Source organism: Kryptolebias marmoratus, linkage group LG12, assembly GCF_001649575.2.
Source record: "Kryptolebias marmoratus isolate JLee-2015 linkage group LG12, ASM164957v2, whole genome shotgun sequence".
Lineage (NCBI taxonomy): Eukaryota > Metazoa > Chordata > Actinopteri > Cyprinodontiformes > Rivulidae > Kryptolebias > Kryptolebias marmoratus.
This window is the reverse complement of record NC_051441.1, coordinates 10,326,544-10,354,520: the sequence shown is the minus strand read 5'-3', so window position 1 is coordinate 10,354,520 and position 27,977 is coordinate 10,326,544. Positions and strand designations below refer to the sequence as shown.

The following is a 27,977-nucleotide window of genomic DNA, read 5'->3' as shown; positions in this document are numbered from 1 at the left end:
CTAAAAATTCAACATATTCAAATAGTTACAATAATAAAAAAAATAGAAACATCTTCTGTGTATCTGAAGATTTTAGACCGTTTTTGGTATTTTTACTTCAAAAATGACTTAAATACTCATTAAATCTCAACAAGGCTGCCACACATCATGATGGGGGAACAACCGATAAAGTTATTTCCTAAAAGTGCGTAAATGTAAAATGACGAACACGGGGGTTAGAAATAGAAATATAAGATTGTTGTTGTTTTTTTTTATCATGGTGTGCTGATGATGTTTGTGAGGAGCAGAGAGATGACCATGAGGACAGACGCGGCGGGGGGAGGCAGAGAAGGAGGGGGAGCTTGGAGGAAAACCGGGGACTGCCCATGGAGGATGGGCGGAGCAGTAAGCATGCGCTGAGGTGGCAGGCTCTGGGCTGGTCCTGACGGGCTGCCTGCGCTCCGGGCGGATGTCTGTGCGCGTTAGACGGTGGTGGGGGAGACGGCCATCCGCGCTCCGCGTCTCCTCGAGTGCTTAGAAGGAAAGGAAACAAAACCAAACAGCAAGAAACCGGAGGAGAACTGCGCGAAAAGCAATCAGGCTAGCGAATCCCTGCATCTGGAAACGCACCGAAGAAGAAGGAGAAGGTCCTTCCCATCCAGCCCACACCCCGTCGCCAACCCGCCCTGTCTTTTCTATCCACCACTTCGTGCCATCCCTCTGCTCTGAACTGCCCTCCCACCCCCCCCCCTTGGAGGACCACGACCACCCGTAGGAAACCCCCCATTTGACCAGCGTTGCCATTAAGCGATGCGCTTTGAATTCGGGAAGGAATCACCTTTATGCGCTTTTGGTGCACAACCCAAGCAGTGGTCTTCATTCCTCCTCAGCGGGAACAGTTCAGGCTGTGGATTCAGGTGTTTGCACTTTCTGACCAGTGGTAATAAAACATGCAACAGTCTCATCCTGCGACAACAGACAAGGCAGTCATTGTGTAGATTAGTCTTTATTTAAACAACCGGCTGTCACATACGCCGGGTTTGAGCTTATATGTTGGATTTTTCCAAGCTTAGAAATAATACCGACAATGGTCTGGGAACAGACCGCTTCTACAGCAGAGACCTAGTAGTTGTTTTTCAAGACGTGTCAGCTTTATGTTCAGTTTTTAATCTGAAGAAAAGACGAGAAAATTGACGAGGAGTCATTTCGCACCGACGCGGTCTGAGCAGAAGGACCTGAGAAGTTTTTCCGCGGGAGCAGAGACGTGGACCGAACCGGAGACATCTCGGACACGTCCACGGCGTTTTCCCGGTAAGGTAAGCCAGGGGCAACGCTTTCATTTTTCTGCATATTATATACACTGACTGTCCACACTGGTAAGGTCCTTCCTCCTGCAGTGTGACAAACGGCACGAGTTCAAGCAGGACTGTGACCTATTTTCAGAGTATCTCCAGCAGCGGTGCAACCAAATCCTGCAGCTTGGACTCAGCGCAACTATCGGTCCAAGGCCGGAGCTGTTTGTGCCATTTCCACAGAAAATATCTCAGTACCCATTTCAAGTGACCTTTTCCCACATGTCCACATCCTCTCTTCAGCATCCATCTCGTTAACCCTGAGAGACATTTTTAGAGCAGAGTCACAAATCCTGCCCTATATAGCCCAGTGGTGCACATCCCAGCCCAGCCAGCTGTTGTGCAGAGGCACAGGCTTGTGGAGAAGCTCTCTGATCTGATAGAGTTCAACCTGTGCACAGTGCAGGTGGTCATTTAAACAATCAAACAAAGAGGTCAAATGCCTCCATATTCTTCATTTTTAAACTATTATTCCTGTTTTATGTTTGAGTATTTGACATCCATGTTCCTGATGACAACGACAGATTTAAACATAAAAACAATTTTTTAAACACTAAGGAACGATCAGGACTGACTAAGGGCAACTTTATTGATTTTGTTCAGCTCATTTCTAGTTAGATGAGGCCAAGTGTGCATTACAGGGGGCAAGGATGAGCACACACAGAGAGACCCAGATAAAGAACCATTTTCCTCCAATTAAGCAATTCCACTGTCCCTAAGCCTAATTGTATGCACACTGGGATTGGGTTTGCATGGACCTTCTCTTCATTGGCTGCCTCCCATGGGCCCATTGTTCCAGGAGAGAACCGAGTCCTGCCAAGGCAACCTAACAAGGCCTGTGATGGAGGGGAATATGGCCTGATTATTAAAAACAAAAAACAAAAAAAAAACATTAGGCTAGTGTAGATCGAGGTATATTCAAAAGGGGGGCAGTTGTGTTTTGGATCATTCTATAAATGATTGTATGTTTCCAAGATGAGCGTGTGTATTTTGAGTGTAGGTTCAAGAAAAAAGTGTCAAACTGCTCGTGGGGGTGTTCTAGCTTTTGGATCTTTCTTAAAGTGTGGAAGAGGAGCAGTGAAAGACGTCATATATGCTTCTTCTTTTGGGCTCTTCCTATTTAATCCAAAGACCCGTGAACAGAGGTTCTCCACACATCTGCAGCCTTCTTGGTGCATTGTTTATCTAATCAGAAGATTATGAACAGTTCATTTGCAGGTCAGCCATAATTTCCATCCAAGAGAAAGTCTGAAGTCAGTCAAAGAGACATCTGCCTCTAGAGATAGTTATTCAGCTGATATTGGCCACTATTTAAAAATTGGCAATCGACCATGCCTGTACATACTATATGAATTACCATGTAGGGAAAGGAAGATGTAGAAGCAGCTGCTACAACCAGCTTCCTGGCTCACAATATAGTTTTGTAAGCAAGAATGTTCTTCTATATGTTATTTTGAGGTGTACAAGTTCTTCTAAGGGTTGTTAAATGCATGATTATTTAAGTTAGGCAGTTATTGTTATATTTTATTAAATAAAAAATACACATTGGCCAAAGAAAAAGCTATATATTGGACATTGGACCAGAAAACTCATATCAGTTGACCTCTATCTAGGACAATCAACACTGGTTTTGCAATCAAAGCCACAACTCTGAATTTTTAGTTGCTGCAGAGGAAAAGCGCTCATCTGTACCGATAAGCCAAATGCTTGCATCTGTTCTGTCCTCTGAACCCTCAGCCAGCTGAGACAGATGGCCACCCTTCCTGAGTCTGGTTCTGCTGGATGTCTCTTCCTGTTAAAAGGGAGTTCTCCGCTCTCCAGTGTTGCCCACCACCCTGTTCATGCTCAGGACTAAGGGTTGAATTGCTGTAATTAATGCACCAGTGGACAAAGACTTTCCACCATCTCAGTTCCTGAAATCAAATCATGGGCGTTTTTGTTACCCCCTTCTCAATTTTCCATGTGCCTTTTAGATTGAGCCCCACACTGCAACTGTGTGTGACATCATTCAGCTGAGGTCCAAAGCTGTTGTAAAAGCAGCTGTTGTATGTAAAAAGGTGGACTCTCATGGCATTTCCCTGCGTCAGAGAGTGACCAAGAGGCGTGTGGTGTAGGAGGATGGTGGGAAACCACACTGCACTTGTGCTTAATAATTCAAGCTAGGCTAATAAAAGTGGACCACATATGATGCAAACACATTGTGCAATTCAGATATAAAATTCATTTTGACAAGTTCTTTCACACAGTGCAGCGTGAAGCCACATAAATACTGCATGTTTACCACTTGAGGAGAAAGACTGGAAATCGCTACCAGTGAGTGAGATGTTAAAGTAGTGGAGCCAGTTTGAGTGTTTGAATTAATATCTCAGTGGGGTGCCGTAGCTGCTGTGGATTATGGTCAAGCTAAAAGGCAACTGAGCAGCAGGGGAGGGAGGATTACAGCGGTCAGTGAATGAGGCAGCTTGCTGTGAAAACAGGGCACCTGATGCACACTTGCATTAATCTTCACATGAGGTAGATTCCCATGGCAGGTCCAGACTTCTTGTGGTTGCACTTGAAAACGGTCACTGCTATTAAGATGGAAAGCTTTGACAAATGAAATACAACTGCTGTTTTGGTCACGTTACCAATGTTTGGTCTGAGTCAGGCAGAGGTCTTGAACTGTGTTTCCAGATGAAGCCATCTGTCTCTTAATGGAAGACATACAAAGGTTTATGGCTTAATATTTATGGCCCTTTTTGGATAAAGGTTTAGAAAATTCTGCTCAGTTGGAGATGAGTCGCTATTCTTATGTGTGCATGAATGATTCGTGTTCGACACTGAATTCTGTGTTGCAGTAATATCAAAATAATATCATTCAAGTGTTTGCAGGTACTTCATCTGCTTTCTTTGGAATTAATTTGAAGATAACTGCAAACTGATGATTGCTTCTTTTGTGGCTCTGCTAAATAAGAGCGAATTGCGCACACCACAAGGCTGACATATCAACACGACTCAAATAATATTCAGGAAAAATGGAGCTTATTCAAGCTGAATTTAAGTAAAACGTGAAAATGACAGTAAATGACTTGGCTTTTATATCATTATGACCCAGTACCTTACATTCTTTCCACAAAAGCTTTTATCAGTAATCGTTGCCATGTGTCAAAAGAGTGACTGAGCCCTGTGTGATGCGATTGTTGGATGATGATCAGATTTTCAGGACTATACATTAGGAACAGGCAGAGCAGATAAAGAGGCTGACTCATGATAACTTGCAAACTGACAGACATCAGTTCATACTTCTTTGTTGCCTGGCTGGCGTGTCTCAAATAACGTGCATTTTTCTCCAGTTAAACTGTAACCACTAATCACTTCACAGCCTTGCTGTTTCCTGTCGTAGCACACCATTCCTAGGTCTCCAGGGTGGGTTAAAATGGTCCCCATAAGGGTACATATTCTACCCCGTCCTTGTTTTTTTAATCACTTGGTGGGACATCCGAACTGAGTGCAGGGGTTTTACTCCTCTATGACAAAGATCAGAAGTCTGTTTCTCTGCTGCGAGTGTTCAGGTCTGCATTTCCAAAATAAACACAGACAGCGCAGTGCTTCACCCCAGCTACCCCACCCTGCCTCATTTCATTCTCTTTAAAGCACCTTCTGCTCTCCCTGCTCAGTATTTCTCTCATGAGAAAATTTCAGCTTGCAAAGTTTCTCAGACAATATGCAGATCATGTATTTGTCTGTGCAGGGCAGAATAAAGAAAAAAGCAGAAAAGCTAAGACACAAAAGCACAACATCAGTAAAGAAGCTGGCACAAAAGTATGTTTTTAGATCCTTTTAGCATTATATTTAATATTTAACAGAGAGTAGAAGTAGATATAGTTTTATCTCCTTTGATTTTTTTGTTTTTCAGTTTATGAGCTGTGAGTTCTGCAGAGAACTTTCACAGCTGGTTTGTATTATTGTTTACTTGCTTGTTTAGCACCTTTGGTTTTCTCAGATACATTGAATAGCACTATAGCTGTATGGTACAGCTGAAATCTATGTGATTGTTTTTCAGAAGAAAAAAAAAGGAAAGGGAGAAGTTGAATAAGCGAGAGGCTCTGTCAGTAAGCTTGAGTGAAGAATTACTGTGAAGGCAGAGCAGGGGAGTGGGACTGATGGTGGGTTATTTTAGAGAAGGAGATGAAGGAGAGACGGGTGAGGCATTTCTAAGATTCAAATAAGACTCTCAAGTCTGGGCCTGGACCTGGTTCCCTGTCTGGGCATATCCAGTCCTGTCAGTTAGCTTCCAGACTTTGCCCCTTCACCCCCTCCTTCCACTCTTTTTCCCCTCATCCCCAACTTTCTAGGACGTCATCTCCTCTCTGTGCGTAACTTGACTTCTATCCACTCTTTCACCCTTTATCGGCTTTGAGTTTTCATCTTTCCAAGAGCTTTTAAGCTTTATAAACAACAAGTATATTATATAAGTGATTCTCCTTATACATGCTGTAAAAGAAGGAGGGAGGGGAAAAAGCTTTGGTCTGTGAGTGTTTACCTTCTCTGTGGCGGTTTGGAGATGTTGCCAGCACTAATTTAATTCATGTGTACTGGCGAAGTTTTTTTCCCCTTCTTCTTTTTTGCAAAGGAGCCTTATGTAATTGGGAAATGCTTTAGGTTTGGTTAGGTTTGATTTTGAGACATGTTTTGACCTAAGATGCTTCTAAGTAGCCTCTCTGTTTTCATTTGGTTGCTAAAGTAAATTAGCTTTCAGAGGCTGTCTTGAATATTGATTGCCACTATCTTAAAACTGCTAATTGCTTTTCTGAGTTTTAGTTAATAACAGTCAAAGTGAGCTATTCTTTTTTTTATTTTGGATGTCACTTGTGATTTAGGGTAGAATAATGTGCAAGAGGATGAGTATTGCTCTGTCCTTAAAGGAATAGTTTAGTTTCATGGTCCTCAATCTGTGGTAAAAGTACTGCTAGTGGTACTCAGGATCCCTAGGGTCCTCAAAAAGAATTTTGCTATAATTCTTTGCAAGTCAAATAGCTATTTAACTCTCTTAAAGCTGAACTGTGATGTAAAGCTAAAAAGCAGAGATGGCCAAAAAGATGAGATGTCAAAGAACATTACAATCTTGGCTCCAAATGAAAAGTCCTTGAAACAAAACAAGAGAGCCCTTGTGGAACCTGGATTGAATGGTGGTTACTTGTGCTGCACCAATCTTCATAGAACCTAGCAGGTCTCAAGACCTGATCTGCTAGGAACAAAGGGCTCAAAACAGTGAGGAAATTGTATTCAGGTTATCTCAAATTTGTATTTAGTTGTTGTGGGGCAAAACAAGCAAGAGAAACACTGTATCTAATAAGGGGTGCTCTTCTCAGCAATGAATGAATGAACTGACCTCTTTTCTCTAAACTTTGGGTGCTCAAAGGTACAACAGGTAAAATATTAACTGTTCATTACCTTTCCACAGAACCCCACTAAAAAACACTGATGGCCCTATAATTGGCATTCCCAATATTATTTTTTTCCATGTTTTTTCATTTACTGTATGATAGCAGTTGTCCATGGCACATGTTTTAGCTCTTGATTAGTGAGTTTTGATTAATTCAAATTAGAAATTAGCTCCAGATTCTTCTCATTCGTTTTTCCAACAAATTGCATGTGTCAACAAATTTAAAGCAAGAGTTTAGCCTGGCTATATTTTACAGCATTATAGCTCACTATGTCTGTCACCATCTCAGCCGTCCTCCATCTGTCCCTTTGTATCTGCCTCTCTGCTCTCGTTTGCTGTTCATCTTTCTTGGATGGAGCTGCAAAAGATGAAAGCTGCAGGGTGGAGCTAGATACAGAAATACAGAGGAAAAAAAGGAAAGGGGAAATAGACAAAGGGAAAGAAAGACAAGAGAGAAAAGACTGTGATATTGACTCTGTCCTTTTGCCAACCACGGTGGGAAGTGTCTGTAAGCTGAGGGTTACCCAGAGAAAACAGACGTGCCATGTGAGAAGGGAGAATGCTGGACTTGCTGTGAAATTGGCACAATCTTATGAGGAAAAGACAAAACATGCTTTGTGCGAACATGCGTTTGTAATCACAGAACCGGGAAGCAGAAAGGCTTAAATGGAGGTATGGCTGACAGTATAGGGGGCACACCCAGATTTAAAAGCAGCAGAGGTTCTAAGTGACCCCCACAAAGTACTCACAAAAACACACATTACGTTTCTTGGTCAACTAATTTCTCTCCTCTGGTTTGAATTTCTCCCTTTTCCTGTTTTTCTGTCTTTTCAGTGTGCTTTGGTGTGGGATGTTTTGTCTCTTTGTACAAACCCACTAATGCACACCTTTCTTCACTCTTCCTGTTTTGCATGGTTGGTGCACTGGTGTCACCCAAGCTTTGTCAGAGATAGGAAGTGGCTATCTTCAGTATCTAGGACGAAAAAACTTACAACACAGCTGAGGTAGACCTCACCTCCCCATGCCTTACCCCCAGTCTCTCAGAGGCCATGTTGCATAAAGTTGTTGTTGAATCATGTTACAGCCCCCAACATCTCCCAATTATTGAATAAGTAGACCCACTTTCCAGAGGTTTCACTTCGCACACTTGCTTTATTGATTTGTGTGTACAGAATAAAAGTGGCTCAGGTCAGTGTGTAAATGTGAAAGAGGTTTGTTTCTCATGCGTGTGGTGCCATAATATCCCCATCCAGGAAATGACTGTGAGACAGACTCACCCCTCCCAAAGCTGGAGCGGTACCACAATACTCTTAACTAGTCTGAACTCTACAGCAAACAGCCAGCAATCCTGCAGTACTATATGTGTGGTATAAAGCCTGCACGAATAGTGTGCTCATACTTGGTTTCTGACCTCTGAAGTGCAACTGGAGGAGTGGCTCACATTGATTATGCTTCTGGAGTGTAAAAACTACAGTTCAGATTTGCTGCTTTTTTTCAGTTTACATAATGCATATCCTTCTTACAAAATTACCTTCATCCTATAGCTGTATAGAAAAGAGCAGAGAGAAGGGAGGAAAAGCTTTTGGACCTTTTTAAAATTTCCTCTGATCTAGTGGGTTAGAACTGGTTGGCAAATACAATGTACAGTATTGTGCAAAAGCCTCGAGTGTCCCCTAACATTTTCATTCTTTTCTTCCAAGGAGCCAGATGTTTTTATAACCTTTTAAAGTGTTCCTAATCAGTATTTCTACAGGTGTTAGCACCAACAAGTGATTATGAATGAGCACCCCCCCCCAGATTACAATAGAATAGAATAGAATACAAATACTTTATTATTCCCTGCAGGGAAATTCAACATTGTTGCATCCACTCTAAGAATACACAGGACAAGATTCACTGTGAAATAGAAAATAAAAACAAATGTTACTGGTTTAATTGCTAATAAACACTTTAAATGAGAGCATAATGACATTACAGTCTTAACAACTGTTATGCTTTTTAAAAAAAATAATTTATGGTTGTATTTATTTTACACTATCAATTTGTTTACATTTAATTTAATTTCTAGAGAGCATCAGGGAACCCTTACTTGATGTTTGATGACTCACAGTGGGGTCCCGACCCCAACGTTTTTGAACCACTACAGTAGATAATACATTAGATGATCAACTTATAGTTTTTTATTTTGACATATACACTAAGGATTAATGCATTTCTCAGTTCCTGTATCAGGTCTTTGCTGGATCCCCCCCCCCCCTATTTTTGAAAACATGACCTAAAGGTACTGTTCATCTGCTGTAGACAGTATTTTGGATATGACACTTTTTCTTTTATCCTTCACTTGTCCTCTTTTTGTCATTTTTTAAAGCACACATGGTGCAGTATTCTGACCATTCTGTCATGGTCAGGCATAAGGACTGCACACAAAAAAGTGAAAAAACAGCCAATGTCCAAAGAAAACCTTCAGAAAGCCTGAAAAAACATTTGATAAAGTGTGGCTGCTTGGAAGCAAAGTGTAAGTGAGCCCAAGCCATTTTTCTTAAAACTCAAATCCTACATGAATTTTAGGGTGTGTCCACCAAAGTGTTTGGTGTCTGTGTGTGTGCTGGGTAAACCTGGTATTTTAAAGATTTAGGCAGGTGCCTGTGCTTTGCATTCCTGACCTGACCCCATGCTCAGTTATGCTGCCGGTAGGGAAGGTCTGCTTCTGCAAATTCAACAAAGGTTTGCTGAATGTGATGTGTTTGTACACATGCACATGTGCACAAGTTTTTGATTCAAAGAAACAACTTAAAATCTTTTAAAGCCCCTTAAAGTGCCATAATCTCATGTTCACCCTAGTTTAAGTGCATTTTCTTTGACAAGATTAGTCTTTGCTTGGGTGCACCTCCACAGTTGAAAGAATGCAGCATACCACTTCATTGTACACACACTCACACGAACACACACACACACACAGTGCTAACATGTGTTATCTGGACTGCTCCACCAAGGTAAAGTGGAGAAAAGTTTTTGTTGAAATAAGTTCAAACCACCAGTTTAAATCTAAGAAGTGTACCACCTCCACAAATATTACATGAATATCATTCTGTCGTAACATTAATGTTGGTGTGAGTCAGCTGGAATGACAGCGTTTAGTGTGGGAGTAGCAGAGAGCTGTCACTTCCGAAATACACATCCAGCAATCCGAGCAAAACAGACACAGCTGGTTGGTGGGCTGATGAGAGGACAAAAAGCTGAGATGTTTGTGCTATTTGATCATCAGCAAATTCTTTCAAGTTTTCTTTTTATTGAAGGATCTGACTACATTACACAAAAAACCTTGTTGGCCTGAACTTAAGTTGTGAACAACTGTAAAACTTTTATTAAGGTACTTTTTGCTTGTATCCCCCACAGCCTCTGACTGTTTCCCTCCTCCTCTTTTTGGCCTTATTCCTTCTTTTCTTACGTCTCCCCACCTCCCTTCTTTCCTCTCCTGTTGCTTTCCTGCCGAGCGTGGTGTGGCTACGCCCCTGCTTGGCTGACAATCCAACTCCAGACCCCATGATTGCATGCAGGAGTCAGAGGATTGCATCACTGCCTGTGGGGGGAGAGGCCGCAGGAATTGATTGTAGGGAGGGGGGCTCCAAAAAGGCACGGGGAAGACAGAGAGAAAGAGAGAAAAAGAAAGAAGGAAGTGGAGATGGAGCAGAGATGAGGCAGGTTTTTGTTTACATGGTGTGGGAGAGCTGAGATGAAAAATAGGGAGTGAGGGTTGGAGGGAATGTCTTCACTGCTGGAGGCTGAGAGGATAAGCAGAGTTATTGGAGGTTAAAGTACAAGGTAGCGTAGGGACGTCAGTCATATCTTCTGTTTTCTTGCTCTGTTTGTGGTCTTCCTGCTGTGTTCATAGGCTCCTGACGCTGTTCTGCACACTAAAACACAGCAATGTTGTAAAATGCCTCAAGTTATTGAAACATTACTCACTGCTCCTCAAAGCCTTCAGTGCTGCTGTGTGAAGTTCCAAAGATGTTACTATTGGACTTCATTACTGTCAAAACAGTCCTAATCCTCTGATTGCTATCCTGAAACAGATCAAAACTGTTTTTGTTATCAGAGAGTCAAATCACTTATTCAGGTAGGGAGGAAACCAAAGCAGTGACTGAAAACACATGTGGCTACACGTATGCTCTCTGTCATGGCTCATGTTGGACAGTATAGTTGGGAGTTTAATAAATAAACTGTCTGAAGGTGATGTCTTAGCCCCATCCCATCAAGCCACCAAGTTCTCCAGCTGCATCTGCTTCTTTTATTTATTTGTTCCATCAAAATAACTCAGACAAGATTTTTTTTTTAACTTTAGGGCACATTTGTTCATCGTCTAACAAACTACAGGGTGAGAAATGTCCATCCGTCCATCCATTCATATCACTTTAGTCATATCACTATGTTGTGGGGTAATCCCTGGTATTGCAGGCTATAAAGCTTACTGACACAATGTAAAGTCAAAACACTTTTTATAGACCTTTTCTGCCTTAATCTCTCTATATGACAAACTGAGCGGAACTGATTTAAATTAAAAATATGCAGACAGTCTCGCTCCAGCGTCTCATGAAGTCTTGTCTATTTTTAAAGTTTCTAAATTAACAAAAGTATTGGTGCTGTCAGAATATTATTTGTCTGCCTCACCAGATGCTGACTGTTAATAAAAGCTTTTCCACTGGCTGCATTTTTGAACAGAATTTCTTATACATTTCACTTCCATTTAGGAAAAACAACTTCCCACAGAGAAAAGACAAAAAACAGTTAGTTTTGTGTTTTGGGTTGCTTTTGTCAGGTACCGGGGAGAAGGAGGTGAACCCAGAGTGCAGACTCATCTTGGTGAGAAACTTATTTATTTTAAAATTATAGATAAACAAAAAAAAAAAAGGCTAACGAGGCAGCAAAACTAAACATAACAAAATCCAAGCATAACAAGACATGAAACAACGATGAACCAGCGGAGCATGGAGGAGATGACCGGGTTTTTAAACAGAGGAGGTGATTGGAAAGTGGGCACAGGTGAAGTAATTAACAAGACTTGGGGCAGGTGTGGATGGGCGTGGCAGGAAGACCAAAGAGTGACTGGAGAGGAGTGAATAGTGACAGCACACAAGGACATGAAGAACAAAAACCAAATCAAGACAAAGACACCTGAACAGAAAACATGAAGACACTAAAAACAATAAACTAAAAAATAAATAAATTAAATTAAATTATTCTTGGTATAAAATAGAAAAGAAGTTTTAAATTGTAACTTTTGAAAGTTGGAATCATTCTATCATTATTTAAAAGTTTTCCATCAAAACAAAACAAGTTATTTTAAGCCATTGAGATACCACTTGAATCATGTGCTGCTCCTTTTTTCCCATCTCCTTCTGACAACAAACCACCGCACGACCCGACCTCCTCGTTTTGCGCCTCCCTCCCTCCCTCCTGGCACCTTCCCTCCCTCTCTGCCTTCTGCCTGGAATTCCTCCGTGTCTGAAAACTCTGGCTGGAGGCCATCGGTAGCTCGCCGAGCAGCTTCCTGCTGCACTTTCTTCTTACTTTACTAAATCTACCCCTCCCTTTTTTTTTCTTCACTTCATATCCTCCCTCTTTTCTCCTCTGCTCCTTGTTTCGTCTTGTCTTTCCTCTCCTCATTGTCTCCGCTCTCTTTTTATTTCTCTTCTCCCTTTAAAACAGTTGAACAAAAAGTGGTGGTTTAAGCTTATTTTTTTGTTTGTTGCAACAAATTATTTCAGGTGCCTGTTTCTCTGTATTCCAGTCATTATGACTCCAGCAGTCCACAAACTGTTTTTCCTCTGTAGCCCTTCCCTGGGGGCTCCATGCATGCTGCTATTACATAATGCTGCCTCAGAGTCTATGTGTTTGCAGCAGGGTTCAGAAAGGAGGGGTAGGGGTTTAAATTAACAACATGAACAACAGAGCTCAGTGAGATGTAAAATGAAAAAAAAAAATACAGATTTCTAAAGAAGTGTGTGAATAACATCACTACTTTTAACGTACTGGTAAAGGGATGAGAGGGCCGGAGCAGCCCAAGTCAGAGAAGAATGAAATAAAAGATAAAGAGAAAACAAAGCTGTAAATGTAAAAGAGAAAATAAAAATATAGGAAAATAAAAGAAAAAGGAAATAAGATGCCCAAAGGAGGAGGAGTGCTGAGAAGGAGGATGACTGAGGAAGACAGACGCAGGAAAAAAAAAAAAAAACCTCTCCCAGCTGTCTGTGTGTGTTTGTGTTTTGGTGATCCATCAGCTGAGGAGAGATGAGGGTGGAGGATGTGCCAGCAGAGGTGGGGTTTGAAGTGGTCAGTACTTCAGGATACGTCAGTAATGACACAAGTGGGAGTGAAAGAGTGACTTCATTTAGTCTTGAAATAAACACAGATTTTAGATTTTAAGGTAACTTAGCTTTGCATCAAGGAAAACTGAAGTGTTCATTCAGTCCAAACACCGATCAGATAAATCCTGCTGTTGACAGGTAATTGTGAATGAGAGACTGTATGGAAGTGCTAACTCAGTTTATTTTACCTCGACCTGAGCTGCAGATGTAGAACCCAGCTGTCAAAGTTCAGAGGTCACACCACACCTACAGGTCACTCACTACCTTTGAGTCTGACCTTCTGCAACTAGATACTGGGTCTTTTTAGCATCATTGGTAAACCTCTAAATTACAATAACACATCTACTAAGAACAGTTTTTTATTGATGATTTGTTTCAAAAATATGAGAAGATGCTTAGAAAAAGATTAAAGAAATTTATTCAATCTGTTAACAATAAGTGATAATCTCAATGAGTTGAGCTGAAATAATAACTCGGTGTCTATTTTCCTAACAACAAGGTTACGTTTCTAATGAGCAAACTCCATAACAAAATCCCAATTTAAAATGACTGCAAGAATAACCCAGAGTTACTGATAAGAAAACACACTAAAGTTTGGACAGAAATCAATGATTTAAAATGCATTTGAATGTTACTTTTAATACATTTAACACAAGTTAGGACAGGTGTAAGAGCAGACTGGAAAGTTATGTTTTACTGAAAGGAAAAAAAAACACCTGGAGGAAAATCTAATACAGTTCATCACCTCCTCGATAAACATAAGTCATTACTCAACCATGCAAAGAAAAACAAGATAAAAATCTGCCTTTTCTGGAACTGAGCCAAATTAAGATGGACTGAGGCAAAATGGGAAACAGTGGTCTGACAAATCATAACTTGAATATATATTTTGGAAGTTTTGGAAGTTCATCCTCTAAGCTAAAAAGCCGTAACTTTTTATTTAAAATTGGTCTATTCAGTTTCTAAACACTGTTGCTAAATGAAGAGGGGATCTAACACAGCAGTAAACATGTTACTGCCTCACTGTTTTGTTTTGGATCACTTGTATCCAAACTAAAATGGCAATCTCATATTAAATTGACTTGGCTAATTTACTTTTAGTTTTAGGGTGTCATATTTCTATGATTTTTAGTCAAATATAGGAATTAAAACATTGGTAGACTATTTTTTTAATGATAGTCATCTTGTAGTCATCTTGTCATCTTGAGCAATGGAAAAATTGCACATTAGGTTGAAATATCAGGACCTAACAAAATTTTAAAAAAATCTAACATCACAGAATATTTCAGAATGTCATGATCAACCTGTAGCCAACGGTAGTAGTTTCGTAATGATTGACTGCTTTAAAAAACATTTTTTACAGGCAGCTACTGTTTTTTTTACCCCAGTATGTTTTTATCATTGTCTGCATGCTTGATCGGCATTTGAATGTTGGTTAAAATATTAGATTTTGAGAAAAAGTTTTTCCTATTAGATCCATTTTAGTCCAAATACTTTGGATATTTAGGTCCTAGATGTTTATTTTACATTTTCGTTTTCAGTTGCTTTAAGGCTTTATATGAAATAATTATTTAATTATTTGAAGTTGTTTTGTTTTCTTCTTTAAAACACTGAAGCCAGGACCAAAGTGCCCAAGGGAGCTTCTAGCTTTCTTGTTGCATTTTGCACATTTGTGTTTTAAATTATGTAAAAGTAATTTCATTTTTTTTTCTGTTCAGAATTCACACTTTATCACCTATTTAAAAAAAAAAAAGTTTTGCAGATTTAGTAATTCCACGGTCAAAGCTGATTGTGAAAATTACTACGTAGCCCAATAAGGCAACATATGATAGTAAATACCTAAATATCTCTGACATAATCTGTCAAATCACTTGGTCTGGAAAAAGTATTACATCGCCTCACAGCTTCAAAAATTTGTTTTATATAAAAGTATACTATTCTTGTGGTACTCAGAGGAAAATCAATCAGAGTAACTGTGTTTTTGTAGTGCTGTTTTACAGTGCTGCTATCTCAGATAAACTGGTCTTGTTGCCTGTGTGTGAAAATGGGAAAAAAGAGAGAGCCTTGGGGTGAGATAGTTTACCTCCTACAGACCACCTCCCAGGGTCACAGCAGGAGGGAGATTAGGTTACAGCCAACCTCAGAGGGGGTCGTACAAAATGTGTACACATACACATTCTTTCACCCTGTAAAACACTCACGGAAAACAAAATATTACACAATGTGATTTTATACCCTGAAACATAAGCATCTTATGCTTTATGGTTAGATTTTTAATGCTGTTTATTGGAGCTCATTTCAGCAGCGTCGAACGAAGCAGACTGAGCAGAAACACAGTCCCCTGCAGACGTATCTCCTCAGCTCAGATCAGGCAGAAGATCAGGCAGTCAGAACAGGGTCAAACACTGATCCATGAGTGTTGAAACATGCAGGCCTCCTTTTGACCTGATGCCCATCTGAACACCCTCATACTTTAACCATCCCACACGTCCGGCTTTTGACCCAAACTTGCCCTCTAACACACACAAACCTCATCAAAGAACACTGGATCGGCAATTTAGGACTCAGGTGGGAAAGATTAATGCAGGGGAATAGGTGATAAAGGTTGCTAAAGAGGACACACACAAGCCTCTCTTTAAGGAATCTTCCTCCTCAACTTCCTCTTCCCCCTCATATATCCTCACTGTGGCCCCTGCAATCCTCCCTCCCACCCGTTTAGCTGCCGTAGTCAGTGTTTACTCTGCTGGAGATTGAAGAGAGGGCCCAGAGAGGCACAATGCTGCCTTTCAGAGATGCTGTCGACCCCACAGCCGAGCAAGGAAGTCTGCATGGGGCCCAGCCAACACCCTTTCCTCAAACTTCACAGCCACCCGCCACAAAGCTTTTTACACACGCACACACACACATCACACAGGCATGCACTCGTGGTCTGTCACAGTCTTCCCTTCACTGCATCATTCTTTCTGTCCATCGCCCTGCCGCTTTGTTTCATATTTCCCACAAGCCCCCTCTCAGTGAATGTTTGGAAGATGCAGTCGAGATCCCGTATAAGCCCAGTCCAAGATCCACACACTGTGAGTCATTTCCCAGCCAGTCTCTGCTCTTTCTCCAAGCAATAATCATGAGGGTAGGTGGAGGTGAAATATGACAGTGGGGACTGATTCATCAGGAGTTTTTCTGGTCCAATCCACTGGGATTTAGGGATGATTAGCTGGATAGGATGCTTTTCATGGTTAGTTGTTGCTTTGGAGTGTTTGATGAATTAAAGAGTGGAAAGAGACTGAATCTCATGATATTGGTATTCTGTTCCAGAAATATATGGAATAATGTTTTTCACTTTGCTTTATAGTTTTTATAGCATGAGCTATGATTCTTATAGAAGACCAGTTAACCATTTGTCCCTATGGTGGATTAGAGCAGGATTTATGATAAGGTTAAGCTGACTCTTGGTCTGTGATTTAGGGTAAAGGCTTTTACTCATCTGAAGTGGATGACAGCTGATTTCTGCTGCTTTTTCCAAACAATGATCCAAATTTCTTTGCTCTCTGTGTTATAGGAGTTCTACTAAATTTTATCCAGCCAATGCAGAGGAAAGAAACTACGATGTTATGTTAAAGTTCACAGTCAGTATAGTAAACATTTATTTTCTCAGTTGATGGCATTATTGTCTAACTTTGACTATTCACCCCAGGAGCCAGTTGAAGCCAATCCAGCTGGCTTTAACTGTTGGAAATTGTTCAGTCATGTTTACAAAAGGTGTGTGGCTAAAAATACAAAGAACTAAATATGTGCAGTCTGTGCAGGTGAAAGTGGATACATGCAGCAGATCCCAGATGGTGGAGAAACCTGTTTGACTGTCTGAGCCCCGTTGTTCCTGTCTCATGTTACACCACAACAAACATGAGCATTTTATTCTTCAACCTGTAAGAGTATCAGGGAACTATTTTATTTAATTTTTTTCAGTGACTCTAACTTGTTCTACTACTTAAAGTTACTTATTGCACTGTCATGAGGATCTGTAAAAATCATTCAGAAATAAGAAACAAAATATGCTCAGTTTTTTTCCTCATATTGATGGTTAATATGTCCTTAAATTAAAGCAAATCAAAAAAGTCATTTATAAGTAAATTTTGTGATTGGCTGCAAACTACCACATACATTTGTTTATCTATGGAAACAGCTGAAGTGAATGGAAATAGGTCAACGATGGTGATGTCTATTGAAAAACGGGTTGGAATCAAAAAAGCTGACAATTTTTATGTATTAGTACACGTTTATGCTCAGATTTGTTGAGTAGAATATGCAGATAAAAGTGCTTTGTATACATTGAATGTGTACCTGCATTTCAGAATTGCATATCAATATATCTGGAAAACTACTGGAGTAAACTGTTTCAAAATACACTATTTGATATAGTTCAGTATGACACTTTTATGTTTGAGTTCATAGTTTGCAATGGCCACCTTTAATTCTGTGAGGTGTCATTTTCTCAAGATAAGCTCATGTTTATGTAATATTTTTCCCCCACTTCTTTCTGGTGTTATGTCAACAAACTGTGTGCTCTTCAATCAGAATAAACCCCGATAATATTTCTTTTTTATATGAAGAACACAATATTTACATCACTGGGAGATGTCACTGATAACAGCATAGTACTGCTCTGTGTGCACGTACAGTATAATCCTCTGTTTGCGCCAGTACGTGTGTGCATTATCATCCTCTTATCTGTGGCTGATTGCGTTTCCCCCCCCCCCCCGGATGTGTGAGCTGGTGGCCTGTCAGAATGGTGAACCTGCTGACCTCCTGGCTTCATGCCTCCCAGAGAGACGAGGTCTCCTCATGTGGCTGCTGGCCAGTTGCTCTCAAAGCCCACCATTCACCGCTAACCGTGGCTTCTCTGATCATTTGTGTCAGGGAGATGGGGACAGACAAATTTGTGAAATTATAGTTAAATTAATTTTGTGTGTGTTTGTGTGTACACATTCAGGCATAGGGTATATGTGTGTGTTTGAATCTCTTTGTTTTATGTCACACCTGCACTTGGAATAAAGGACACGCTGCTTCTGTGCTGTGAAGACGTGAAAAGCTTTGAGGAGATGTGTTCATGTATGCATGGTGAGAAGGAGCAGTGAACCCTGAAGTGCTGGGATCACTGGAGGCTTGGCTTTATTTCAGCGACGCTTGGATACATGATGCAGGAAATCCTTTGATATCTGTCAGAATCACTCATTTATCAATTTCAATTTTTTTTCACCTGGCAGATAGAATTTTTTTTGCCCATGTCTGTGTGAGTTTGTATGTCTGTCTGTATCTCACAAACCACTGGACAGATTTTATAGAACATTTAGATCAAGATGGCTGCCACAGCCAACTGACCTTAGGAAACAAAAAAATATTTATAATTAAGTCTGTTTCACAAATATTTTTCTAAAATCTAGCGTGTTAGTGACTGGGAATCATTCACAGTACATACTCCAAATATTACCCATTGTGCAAGATCTGTAGCTAAATTTTCATGTAGTAGTATTTAAAAGTCATTCACAACACATACTCTAAGCATGAAATTAAGAGATTAATGTCAAGGTTTGACCAAACAATTGCAACTCTGTCATTTCTCACCATAAGATGATTTCAGTCTAAAACTCTGGTATGAAAAGTAGCGGGTGATATGCATTCCTTCAAGGAATGTCAGGCCCTTTATTTTTCTTTTGAAACAATCATCTGGTGTTAGATGTACAAATGACAGTTTCTCCAACTGATTGGGTTCATCTAAATGTCTAGTGGTTGAAGAAAATGACACTTGGAGTTCAGAATGACAGCTAAACGAAGCATCCTGCCCACAGGCAGGGTCCAGAGGTCAGTGTGTTTAGAGAAGGGGGTGGACGGAGCGGGTACAGCTGGAGTTAAAGGCCTGCAGCGTTGCCTACAGGTCTCAGTGGTCCACAGAGTTTGAAGGTGCACACTGTGGGGGTTTTGGATGCGTTTGGGTGGTGGGGGGGCGTTGATGCAACAGGGTGCAAAGGCCATTGACTGGCCAAGGGGTGAGGTGAAAGAGGGCCGGCAGTGGGGGGCGACCATCTGGATCGGATTCTAGAAATTCCTCAGGAAGAGTGTGTGAGTAAAGGTCAGGATGGAAAAGGAGACGGGGGGTCACAGAGCTCTCACCGTGTGTGCAAGTGTTTATTTTTCTTTGGCTTACTCAGTGTTTCAGCTTATTGTGGTCGGTTTGCCATTGTTGGAGAGTGTTTCGTACCCAGCAGGGTTTTGAAATGTGAGATACTTTCAACAACATTCATGTGGGAAACGGTGCAGGTGTGAGAACCTCCCCTCTGCTGTAGGGGACGTTTTTTTCTCATGGTGTTTCTCAGTTGGTCGGGTTTCATTGGCAGGAAAATATTTAGGCAGAATTTATACTGTCAGTGGTAACAGAGCATGAACTGTTGTCCAAAAGGCAAGAGGGTTTGTGATTTTTGTGTCTTTTTAAAATTTGTTTTGTAAAATTAAATACTAAAAAGCAAAAAGAAAAAAATGCAAAGTTTACATCTTGCAAAAAATGTAGCTACATAGTTTTTCCTTTGATGCATATTCAAAAGTTTTTGACATGTTTGGAAACTTTTTTCCCAACAGTCAGCAGCTATAGGTTCTTTGCCCTGCCTGTTGAAACTTTTCGATGCTCATACAGAAACAGAAAGTTATGAAATATTTCTTCTTTAATATATTAATTGTCAACTGAAAGCTGGAAGAACTGATTGGTTCTGTTATTAAGAAGGCAAACTAATAAATCCTCACCTTTTTATGTGTGCAACCACTAAGATGAGCTTTACTGGATCAACACAAACCTAACTCCTCCCATTCTCCCCCTCTGTGGTTGTTTGTGCAGTTGGGAGGTCAGCGGGTTGCAGTCATGCTGTCCCTGGACGAGCCCCTGGATCTGAAACTCCCTCGGCGGGTAAATGGGAAAGACAGAGGTGTGCGCTCTTCTCCCCTCTCGCCGTTGCACCTTGAGCGTGTTCGCCAACTCCATATGACAGATGATGGAACGGCTGTTATAGAGCCTGCATCACCAGGATCTCCACACTCAGGTAGTTAACAAATATGAGTCTTCCCCTACTAGAGCTCCTTCCAGATGTTTATGGTAGCTTTTTCGAACTGCACTATATAAAGAAAACCAAAGACTCACAACACACAACTATCAGCCTTATAACTGCTTGTTCTGAAAGCACCAATTGAGACCGGTGTTCCTGAAACAGATACCTTGAGGGAGAGGTCACTCCAACATGTGTTTGTTTTCTCAGGTGTGCAGGTGGTCCCTCATGATCGAACAGATACCCCAACCCCTCCTGCAGTGGACCTGAGCATGTCTCCCTCCTCCCGTCACACCCCCAGTTCTCCAGAAATGAACAACTATGTCCCTTCAGGGGTGAGTATGACATGCAGTCGACACTCAGACAATGTGCAGGTACTCAAAGAAAGCTTAAACCAGTTTTTATTTACTCAGAGAGCACTCTATAACTTCTTGTAGGTGTTTGGAAAATAAACACTGTATTTTAGTGCTGGAGTGGGTGGCCAAACTTTATTCTGTTTTGCAGAAAGAGAGAGAGTGACTCGGCCTGCTGGGGTCATCAAATCAGGAGCAACATAGGGTTGTGTCACACTCACATAAGGGAATCGTGTTATGCAAGAGATGGGAGGCCTCTTATCAAACATGTCTTGTCTCCCCAACAAATGCCTTTGTCTGTGCAGTTTGCACTCAGTAGCCTTCTGGCATGATGTGTGTGTGTGTGTGTGTGTGTGTACATGTCTAATCAGATTTAGGACAAACTACAGCCATGCAGACCTCATGCCGCCTAATTCAATTCCCATGCAATTGAATCTAGACATGCTGGCTAAGGCCATTCAGCCACCCCACTGCCCCCCTGAGCTGTGCTGCACACTTATCCCCTGTGGACATCAACAGGACGCTGTTACTCTCTCTGTGTCTTACATTTTTTTCATATGGCAAACACTCACATGCTTTATCCTCTACACAGTCTTACAAAGCAGCTTGCATAGTTTTGCGCAGAAAGCTGCATTTCTCCCTGCGTAGGGAATTGGTCTCATTTTATGAAATTTGTCACATGCAGATCTTTGGCACAATCGCATCCCTTTTCTAACTTCATCTTTGCTCCCCTGGTTTCACATCTTCAATTCTGCTTGAGCTGAGGTTTTACTCAGTGTGTGTGAGTTGGAGCGTTAGCTTTTTGAGGCCCAGTGGAGGCTCATTGAATCTTAAAGCTCTCATGCTGAGCTCAGGGATGTTGGGAGGTTTTGTAGCACACAGCAGGTAACTTCTAGAAGAAAAATGGAATGGATCTTTTGAAGAGAGATGAGAATCAGTAGTTCAGCGGGAATAGGCTTTTCCTTTTTTTCCTGTCAGTCAGGCTATTTCTACTGGTTATGTAGTTGATGGTCTGTTTTCAAGAATGTGATGCTTCAAAGTTGCTCATTAGAGCAATGACTACACAAGTACTTTCACTTTTATAGAGATTTTTATTGTATATTTGAAGCTTTTATGATGCACTCAACCTGTAATTTGTGTCTTTTTAACAGCCAATCCCTTTGTCACTTTGAGCTCATGATTTTCTAAGTACTCTTGAACTAAAATTTTGTTCTTTGATCTTCTTTTCAACAGTTTGACAAAAAAAATAAATAAATAAAATTCTCTTACCTCACAGGCATTTCAGTTCTTTGTGCCAATTGGACCTGGGGCAGGACTTCACCTGCCGTCCTCTATGTTTATTGGCCAAAAAAACGATAAGAGGGCCTCTCCTGACCTTTCAGCAGATGAACAACTGGCCTGTCGCTGGAAGAAGGTGAGAATTGGAAATCTTAAAAAAAAAACACTGAAACATTGAAAAATTAAATAAAAATGGTATTGTCCCTACAAAAGCTTATCAGAAACTCTTTTCCCTCCTTCAGTGTCATCTGCTTTTTGACTCCTTACAAGACCTAGTGGACCATGTCAATGACTTTCATGTCAAACCTGAGAAGGATTCTGGGTACTGCTGCCACTGGGAGGGCTGTGCTCGAAAAGGGAGGGGGTTTAATGCCAGGTGAGAATTTATTTTACACTGGTTGGGTATAGAAATCAAGAAATGGATGATAAGATTATTAATACTATGTGTGGATGAATGCAGGTACAAAATGCTCATTCATATTCGCACTCATACCAATGAGAAACCCCACCGCTGTCCCACCTGCAACAAGAGCTTCTCACGCCTGGAGAATCTAAAGATACACAACCGCTCACACACAGGTCAGTGCTCATCTCACAGAGTAGTAAAACATAAATGACTTGATGGTAAATAGTAAATAGTCAATGGTAAATAGATTTACCTAGTTTCATTATAAAAATATGGGCCTATGAGATTTTCTGTTCATTGCATTCTGTTTTTATTTATATTTACACAATGTCCCAACTTTTTTAGATTTGTGGTTGTAATCAAGAAGAAACTCAGACGTGAACATGTAAGATTTTGATGAAATCTCATGTGTATAATCTCTCCTCTCTGCAGGTGAAAAGCCCTACATTTGTCCTTATGAGGGTTGCAACAAGCGCTACTCCAACTCCAGCGACCGCTTCAAACATACGCGCACACACTACGTAGACAAGCCCTACTACTGCAAGATGGTGGGCTGCCTGAAGCGTTACACAGATCCCAGCTCTCTGAGGAAGCACATCAAAGCGCACGGCCACTTTGTGGCTCAGGAGCAGGGCTCTCCTGGAGGGGTGGGCTCTCTGCTGAAGGGAAATCAGAGTGGAGGGCTTGCTAATGGTGGTGGCAGTAAGGACTCAGAGTTGTCCTATTTGAGTGGAGCCCATATTATCATCCCCGGAGCAGCAGCTGCTCTTCTGGGAGGTCACGCCCTGCAGGGCCTGGGTGGTGCCCTGCCCCTGTCCCCCCTCAGTTCGAGGCCCCTGGACCTCAGCACTCTGGGCACTTCCAACTCCCCTCCGACCAGCTTGGGAGGCACATCCATCTTGTCCTTCAGTGGTTCACCCCTGGGCCTGGCCAAGTCTCCTTTGCTCTCCCCGGCGTTTCCCTCTTCGACCCTCGGACTGCCAATGGTTCCGATGCCGGGGGCCACATCTGAGCGCAGGATCCCGAGCCACCTGGCAAAGAAAGGCATAGGAGAGGAAGCTGAGGATGAGGTGCCTAGGGGGGCCCTAAACCTCTCAACAGGAGGGTCTCATGATCCGCTGTCCTGGGTGGTCATTCCACCAGGTGCTGTGGTGCTGAAGCCAGCTGTGGTCAACTGATACACACACACACACACATTCCAGAAGAGCTCAGGGGGTCGAATAGGAGGGTCAATGCCATAGAGCAAGAATAGGAGGTTAAAGGTGACTGGCTTGCACAATCAGTTCCAGGCAGTGGGCTTTTAAAAGAAGAGAAATCAGATAAACACAATGCCTCACATGTTTTAAATATACAACAACCTGTACAACGCAAGCCTCTTGTATTGTCAAAAAACTAAACTTGGGGCCCAAGAACTATATTCAGGAACACATGGCGTCCTGTTTTTTGTTTTGCTTTTTAATCACAAGGCCTTACAAACAGGCTCCTTTTTGCTTTCTTGTTTCATACTTTATCCATTCCTGCTGGTTCTGTGGACAGGGACCATAAATGCGACGGTCTTAGTGCTCAGTGTTCTTGTAAAAGTCTTCTTTATTAGATATTTATATGACTGTACTTTGACAGTGTGCCTCCAGCTTAGCAGTGAGATACAAACACCATGAATGAAGCACTCACAGTTAGGCAAATGTGCATGTAATGGGAAGATATTTCATATTTTTAAAGGTATTTTCACAGGTTGATGTGAATAATATAATCCAGACAAGCTTGCTGAACCAAAGCAAGTGAACTCAGACATTCCTGTATTTGTCCAGAGAACAGGTCATCGAAACAGAGCACTTAATGGTATCAACTGGTTAACGTATTGAGACCTCAAAATTGCTGCTAACCTCTCAGCTCCTCCAGTGCAACATAATAAACTGGGAAAGAGCACTTTTTTTGACAATCTGTCCCCAGTTTGGGGAGGGTGACCAACACAGACCAGACTAGTCCACCAGACTTTTTTCCAGCTGTGCTGACTAGAGGCTTTTAGGGTTTAGACTTTATAGATGTCTTAACACAGACAAATGGTGTTTCATCACCTGACAATGACCAATTAAATTCCTCTTTCTTCACAAGTGAAATTTGAAGGGATAGTTCAAATCTTTTGAAGTCAGGTTTTGTAGAATGGTTATGAACAATAAGTATCTCGTTCTAGATAGCTCTTAATGATTGCTGTTTAGAGAAATAAAGTTTAATCCTGATTGGATTGACAAGCTAATGGCTAGTCTGAGTAGGTCAAACCAATGTGGACCGTTGCTGTCTTTAAACAACTCCAATCTCAAACGTTTTATAGTGTTTCATGCAAATTCTATTTCATAAACCTTTACATTGCTTTCATTTTTATCATTATTCTAGCAGAATTTTTATAATACTCTGCCCACACTGACTCAGGCCTCACAGGAAGTGCTACAGCCTAGCTGGTATTTAGCTTGCAAATAACTCCTTCATCAACGTCTAAATAAATCAAGTCAGAATTAACATAATACAAAGTCCAGTTTAGGAATAGCACTTTTACTCTTCAGTGACAGAAGACTGTGAAATCTCTGAGATAAATAGTGAATAAATAATGATAAATAATGTCACTATAGTCAAGATCATTTAAAAATGTAGCCTGAACATTTTTTTCCTTACTTGTTATTCAAGACAAACTATCTTGACTCAATGTAATCCAACCATCAGCTTTTTTACTAAATGGTCAATTTGCACTAGAAAGACCATCATGCAGTCAAATACCCAAATCATGGGTGAAACTCTAATGTAATAAGTGTATAATGTGAAATTAATGGCAGTGTAAATGTTTCTAAAAGGCATTTTCATGAACCGCTCTGAATTCTTTTACATTGGAGTAGTTTTAAGATGACAGCAGTCCACTTTGGTCTTAGCTCCACTCAGACGAGCAGTTAGCTCATCAATTCAGCCAAAAATAAACTGTATTTCCTCAAAATGATGTCATTCACAGAGCTATATACAAAAGGAAATGTATCAGTGTTTTGCAACCTTTCCACAGAACTCCGCTTCAAAAGTTCTGAGTTATTGCTTTTAAGGCACTGGTGTGTCTGACTCCCCCCTCTGGCAGGACGTGACCAACATCCTGACTTACAGAACTCTCACTGTTCAGCTCCAGGATTGTCCAGCTGCTTTACCGTAATTCAATCAACACGGCCAGTTTGTGTATGAAAGGTCCTCTGTCCTGATAAACACCACTTTGCTTTCTTTCTTTCTGTTTTTTTGACTAAAATGACCTCAAACCAGCTGTGAGAAACAGGTGCTGGTCCACTTATCAGCTTAAGTTTTGCCTCAACAAGAGCCTGTTGTGACAAAATTACCTGAAGAGGGACAAATAGGATGTTCACGTTGTGTCAGAGCTGAGGGGGGAGCGAGACACTCAGTGCTGCCTACAGCTGGACTGACAAGAAGCCACACTATTCCAAACTGCCTCATTTTATCCTGTCCAAAGGGGCAAAAAAGACAAAAAAAAAAAAGAAAGTCTTCTGGGAAACTTCTTCTTATGGTTCGATTAAGCAGTCAACATGCACTTACTATACATTTTATAAAATGTTGCTTTAGAATCAGTTATTTAAAAAATGGTTTGCTTGTATTTCATTTTTCTGCAAAATGTGTTGCTGTTGTGGGGTCTTTTAAGACTTGTATTGCTCCTGTATGTGACACTGCCATGTTGGAGAGGATGAGGAGCAGGAGCGGAGTTTCTGAAAACAAACGACATTCCCTCATGAGACTGATGACACTCCTCTATCTCTCCTGTTCCCATTTGATTATTTCGCTCATCTTATTTTTCCATTGCCCTCTCTTATGGGTGATTAATCCACCTATAGTTGTTTTGTATTTTTTGTCATCTTTTTTTCCCCGCTGTTGTTCAGACGAGACATTTTCTTGTGATGTTGATGTTGCTTCTTGTTTCTGCAATGACTGCTCTGCAATCAGCTTTCTGCTGTCGAGTTTGGGTCTTTAACGGGGTTGAATGGAGAGCAGGAAAGATCTGAGCTTTTTCTAAAGCAACCTGACATTTGGACACCAGATGGGTCATTAGATATAACAAAGTGCCATTACTTAAATTTCAACATTTTAGTGAAAGTTTCTGGTCTACTTTGTGTAAGATCAACCTCCAAACAGCACGTCTTAAAGTTTTATTTTGGTCAGGTTTACAGAAAGGAAGGAAAGACTTTTTTTAAACTTTTACAATTTACAATTTTCACCTTAGTTGTTGAGCAACTTAAACTTTCTTAAAAAAGGTTTTCTGCATTTTTTCCTTACATATGCACTCCTCATATTTCTGATTTGTTTGATACATCTCATGAACACCCAAAAATGTGCCATCACATACGCTAAAGATTTTATTTGTCCCGATGACACACAGCTAATATTTGTGTTCTTACTATAAATAGTTTGTGCTTATGTGTTTGAAAGGAACAAATAGCACAACAAAATAATTTAATTCCACTTTTGTGGCAAAAACATTACATAATGGAAAGAAATAAGCCAAAAACTCAAACTGAGTAAAATACAGTTGATTTTACATCAGCTGTATTTTAGCTGTGCTACATGTATGCTACATGCTCAACAAATACAACTTAATTTGCTCCAACACACAACTGCACTTTAAGTGAAAAATTGTCCCTGAATAAAACTTTGCAGCATTGCTGTTCTGATTACTCTACAGAGATGCAAAATGGGACCATTCAGATAGAAGAAATTATACTTCAATTGCTCTGTTCACAACATGATCATACAATGTGGTTGGAGGCCATAAATAAACACTTTCTTTGGATATTTTTAGAAGTTGGAACCACTGTTCTGAGAGGTAAATATGATTTATGTGAAAATCCTGACAATCACATTAGATTATTAAATTGCAACCATAATCTTCATGGATAGTTATTTAGATTTGTTCTAAATGATATGTTTTACCATTGGTGTATTATCTTGACTTTTAATCTTAAAAGGGCTAGCCTCGGCATCCAACTGTGAAATGACTGTCAGAACAGAGGCGTGTGAGAGCAAAGAGAAAGGCTGATTGAATAAGTGAATGGACAGGGGACAGAGATAGATGAGGGCGGAGGCTGGGAGCCAGCAGAGTAAAAGAAAAAGCAAAGGATAACCATCCTGTGCTGCCGCTCTCCATCTGGCCACCTACCCAGCAAATGGTCCTCTCAGCTCTGAAGCCGCCAACTGTGCTGTACCCAGTGTGGCAGCCGCTCACAGACATACCAGCATGCAGAAAACTAGGTCACTGAACTCTTCCTGCCCTCTGTTTTTTCCCCCTCTTTAGATTAAACTCAACGCCCAATTCTCCCTCTGCCTGACAACAAAACTTTCTGCAAAAACAAAACAAGGAACTGCGATCCCAGTAAACTCAAGCAAATGTAATCCTTTAAGGTTGTTACGTCAGGCTGAGGAGATAAACAGAACATGTAAGACCCTTCTGGTCCGTCTCTGGCTTCAGGTTGGGTACTGAAAAGAATAATTTATCTGTGAATGAACAGGCCTGGCATGTGATGTCATCAGTAGCAGGCGTTAGGTAAGCCGGACACGGTCTCCATGGCAACAGTGAAACCCACAGATGTGGCAGCTCTCCTCTTCCTCCTCGATGTGTCTGTCTCTCCTCTGCTGGTCGAAGCCAGGGACAGAGACTCAAAGTGTGACAGCAGAAACCTGAACATGACACGGATCCTGACAGGGT

General features: G+C 41.0%; 1 protein-coding gene across 2 annotated transcripts; it reads left to right on the top strand.

Moving 5' to 3' along the window:
- Positions 1-387: 387 nt before the first annotated feature.
- Positions 388-26,894, top strand: glis2b (GLIS family zinc finger 2b). Of its 2 annotated transcripts, none has more exons than XM_017435939.3 (7): positions 388-1,290; positions 20,002-20,203; positions 20,417-20,541; positions 21,836-21,973; positions 22,080-22,213; positions 22,298-22,416; positions 22,676-26,894. In XM_017435939.3, exons 2-7 carry the CDS (start codon positions 20,026-20,028, stop codon positions 23,419-23,421), a joined length of 1,440 nt encoding a protein of 479 aa, XP_017291428.1. In that variant the 5' UTR covers positions 388-1,290; positions 20,002-20,025; the 3' UTR covers positions 23,422-26,894. The 2 variants fall into 2 exon arrangements, with proteins under 2 accessions (XP_017291428.1, XP_017291427.1); XM_017435938.3 differs by having other exon boundaries at positions 388-1,295.
- Positions 26,895-27,977: the final 1,083 nt, after the last annotated feature.

Excerpts from the sequence above, each read along its gene's own strand:
- glis2b (XM_017435939.3), top strand. The coding sequence starts at position 20,026 with ATGCTGTCCCTGGACGAGCCCCTGGATCTGAAACTCCCTCGGCGGGTA. Across the intron at positions 20,542-21,835 it reads ACAACTATGTCCCTTCAGGG|GCATTTCAGTTCTTTGTGCC; the intron begins GTGAGTATGACA and ends CTTACCTCACAG. Across the intron at positions 22,214-22,297 it reads GGGAGGGGGTTTAATGCCAG|GTACAAAATGCTCATTCATA; the intron begins GTGAGAATTTAT and ends GGATGAATGCAG.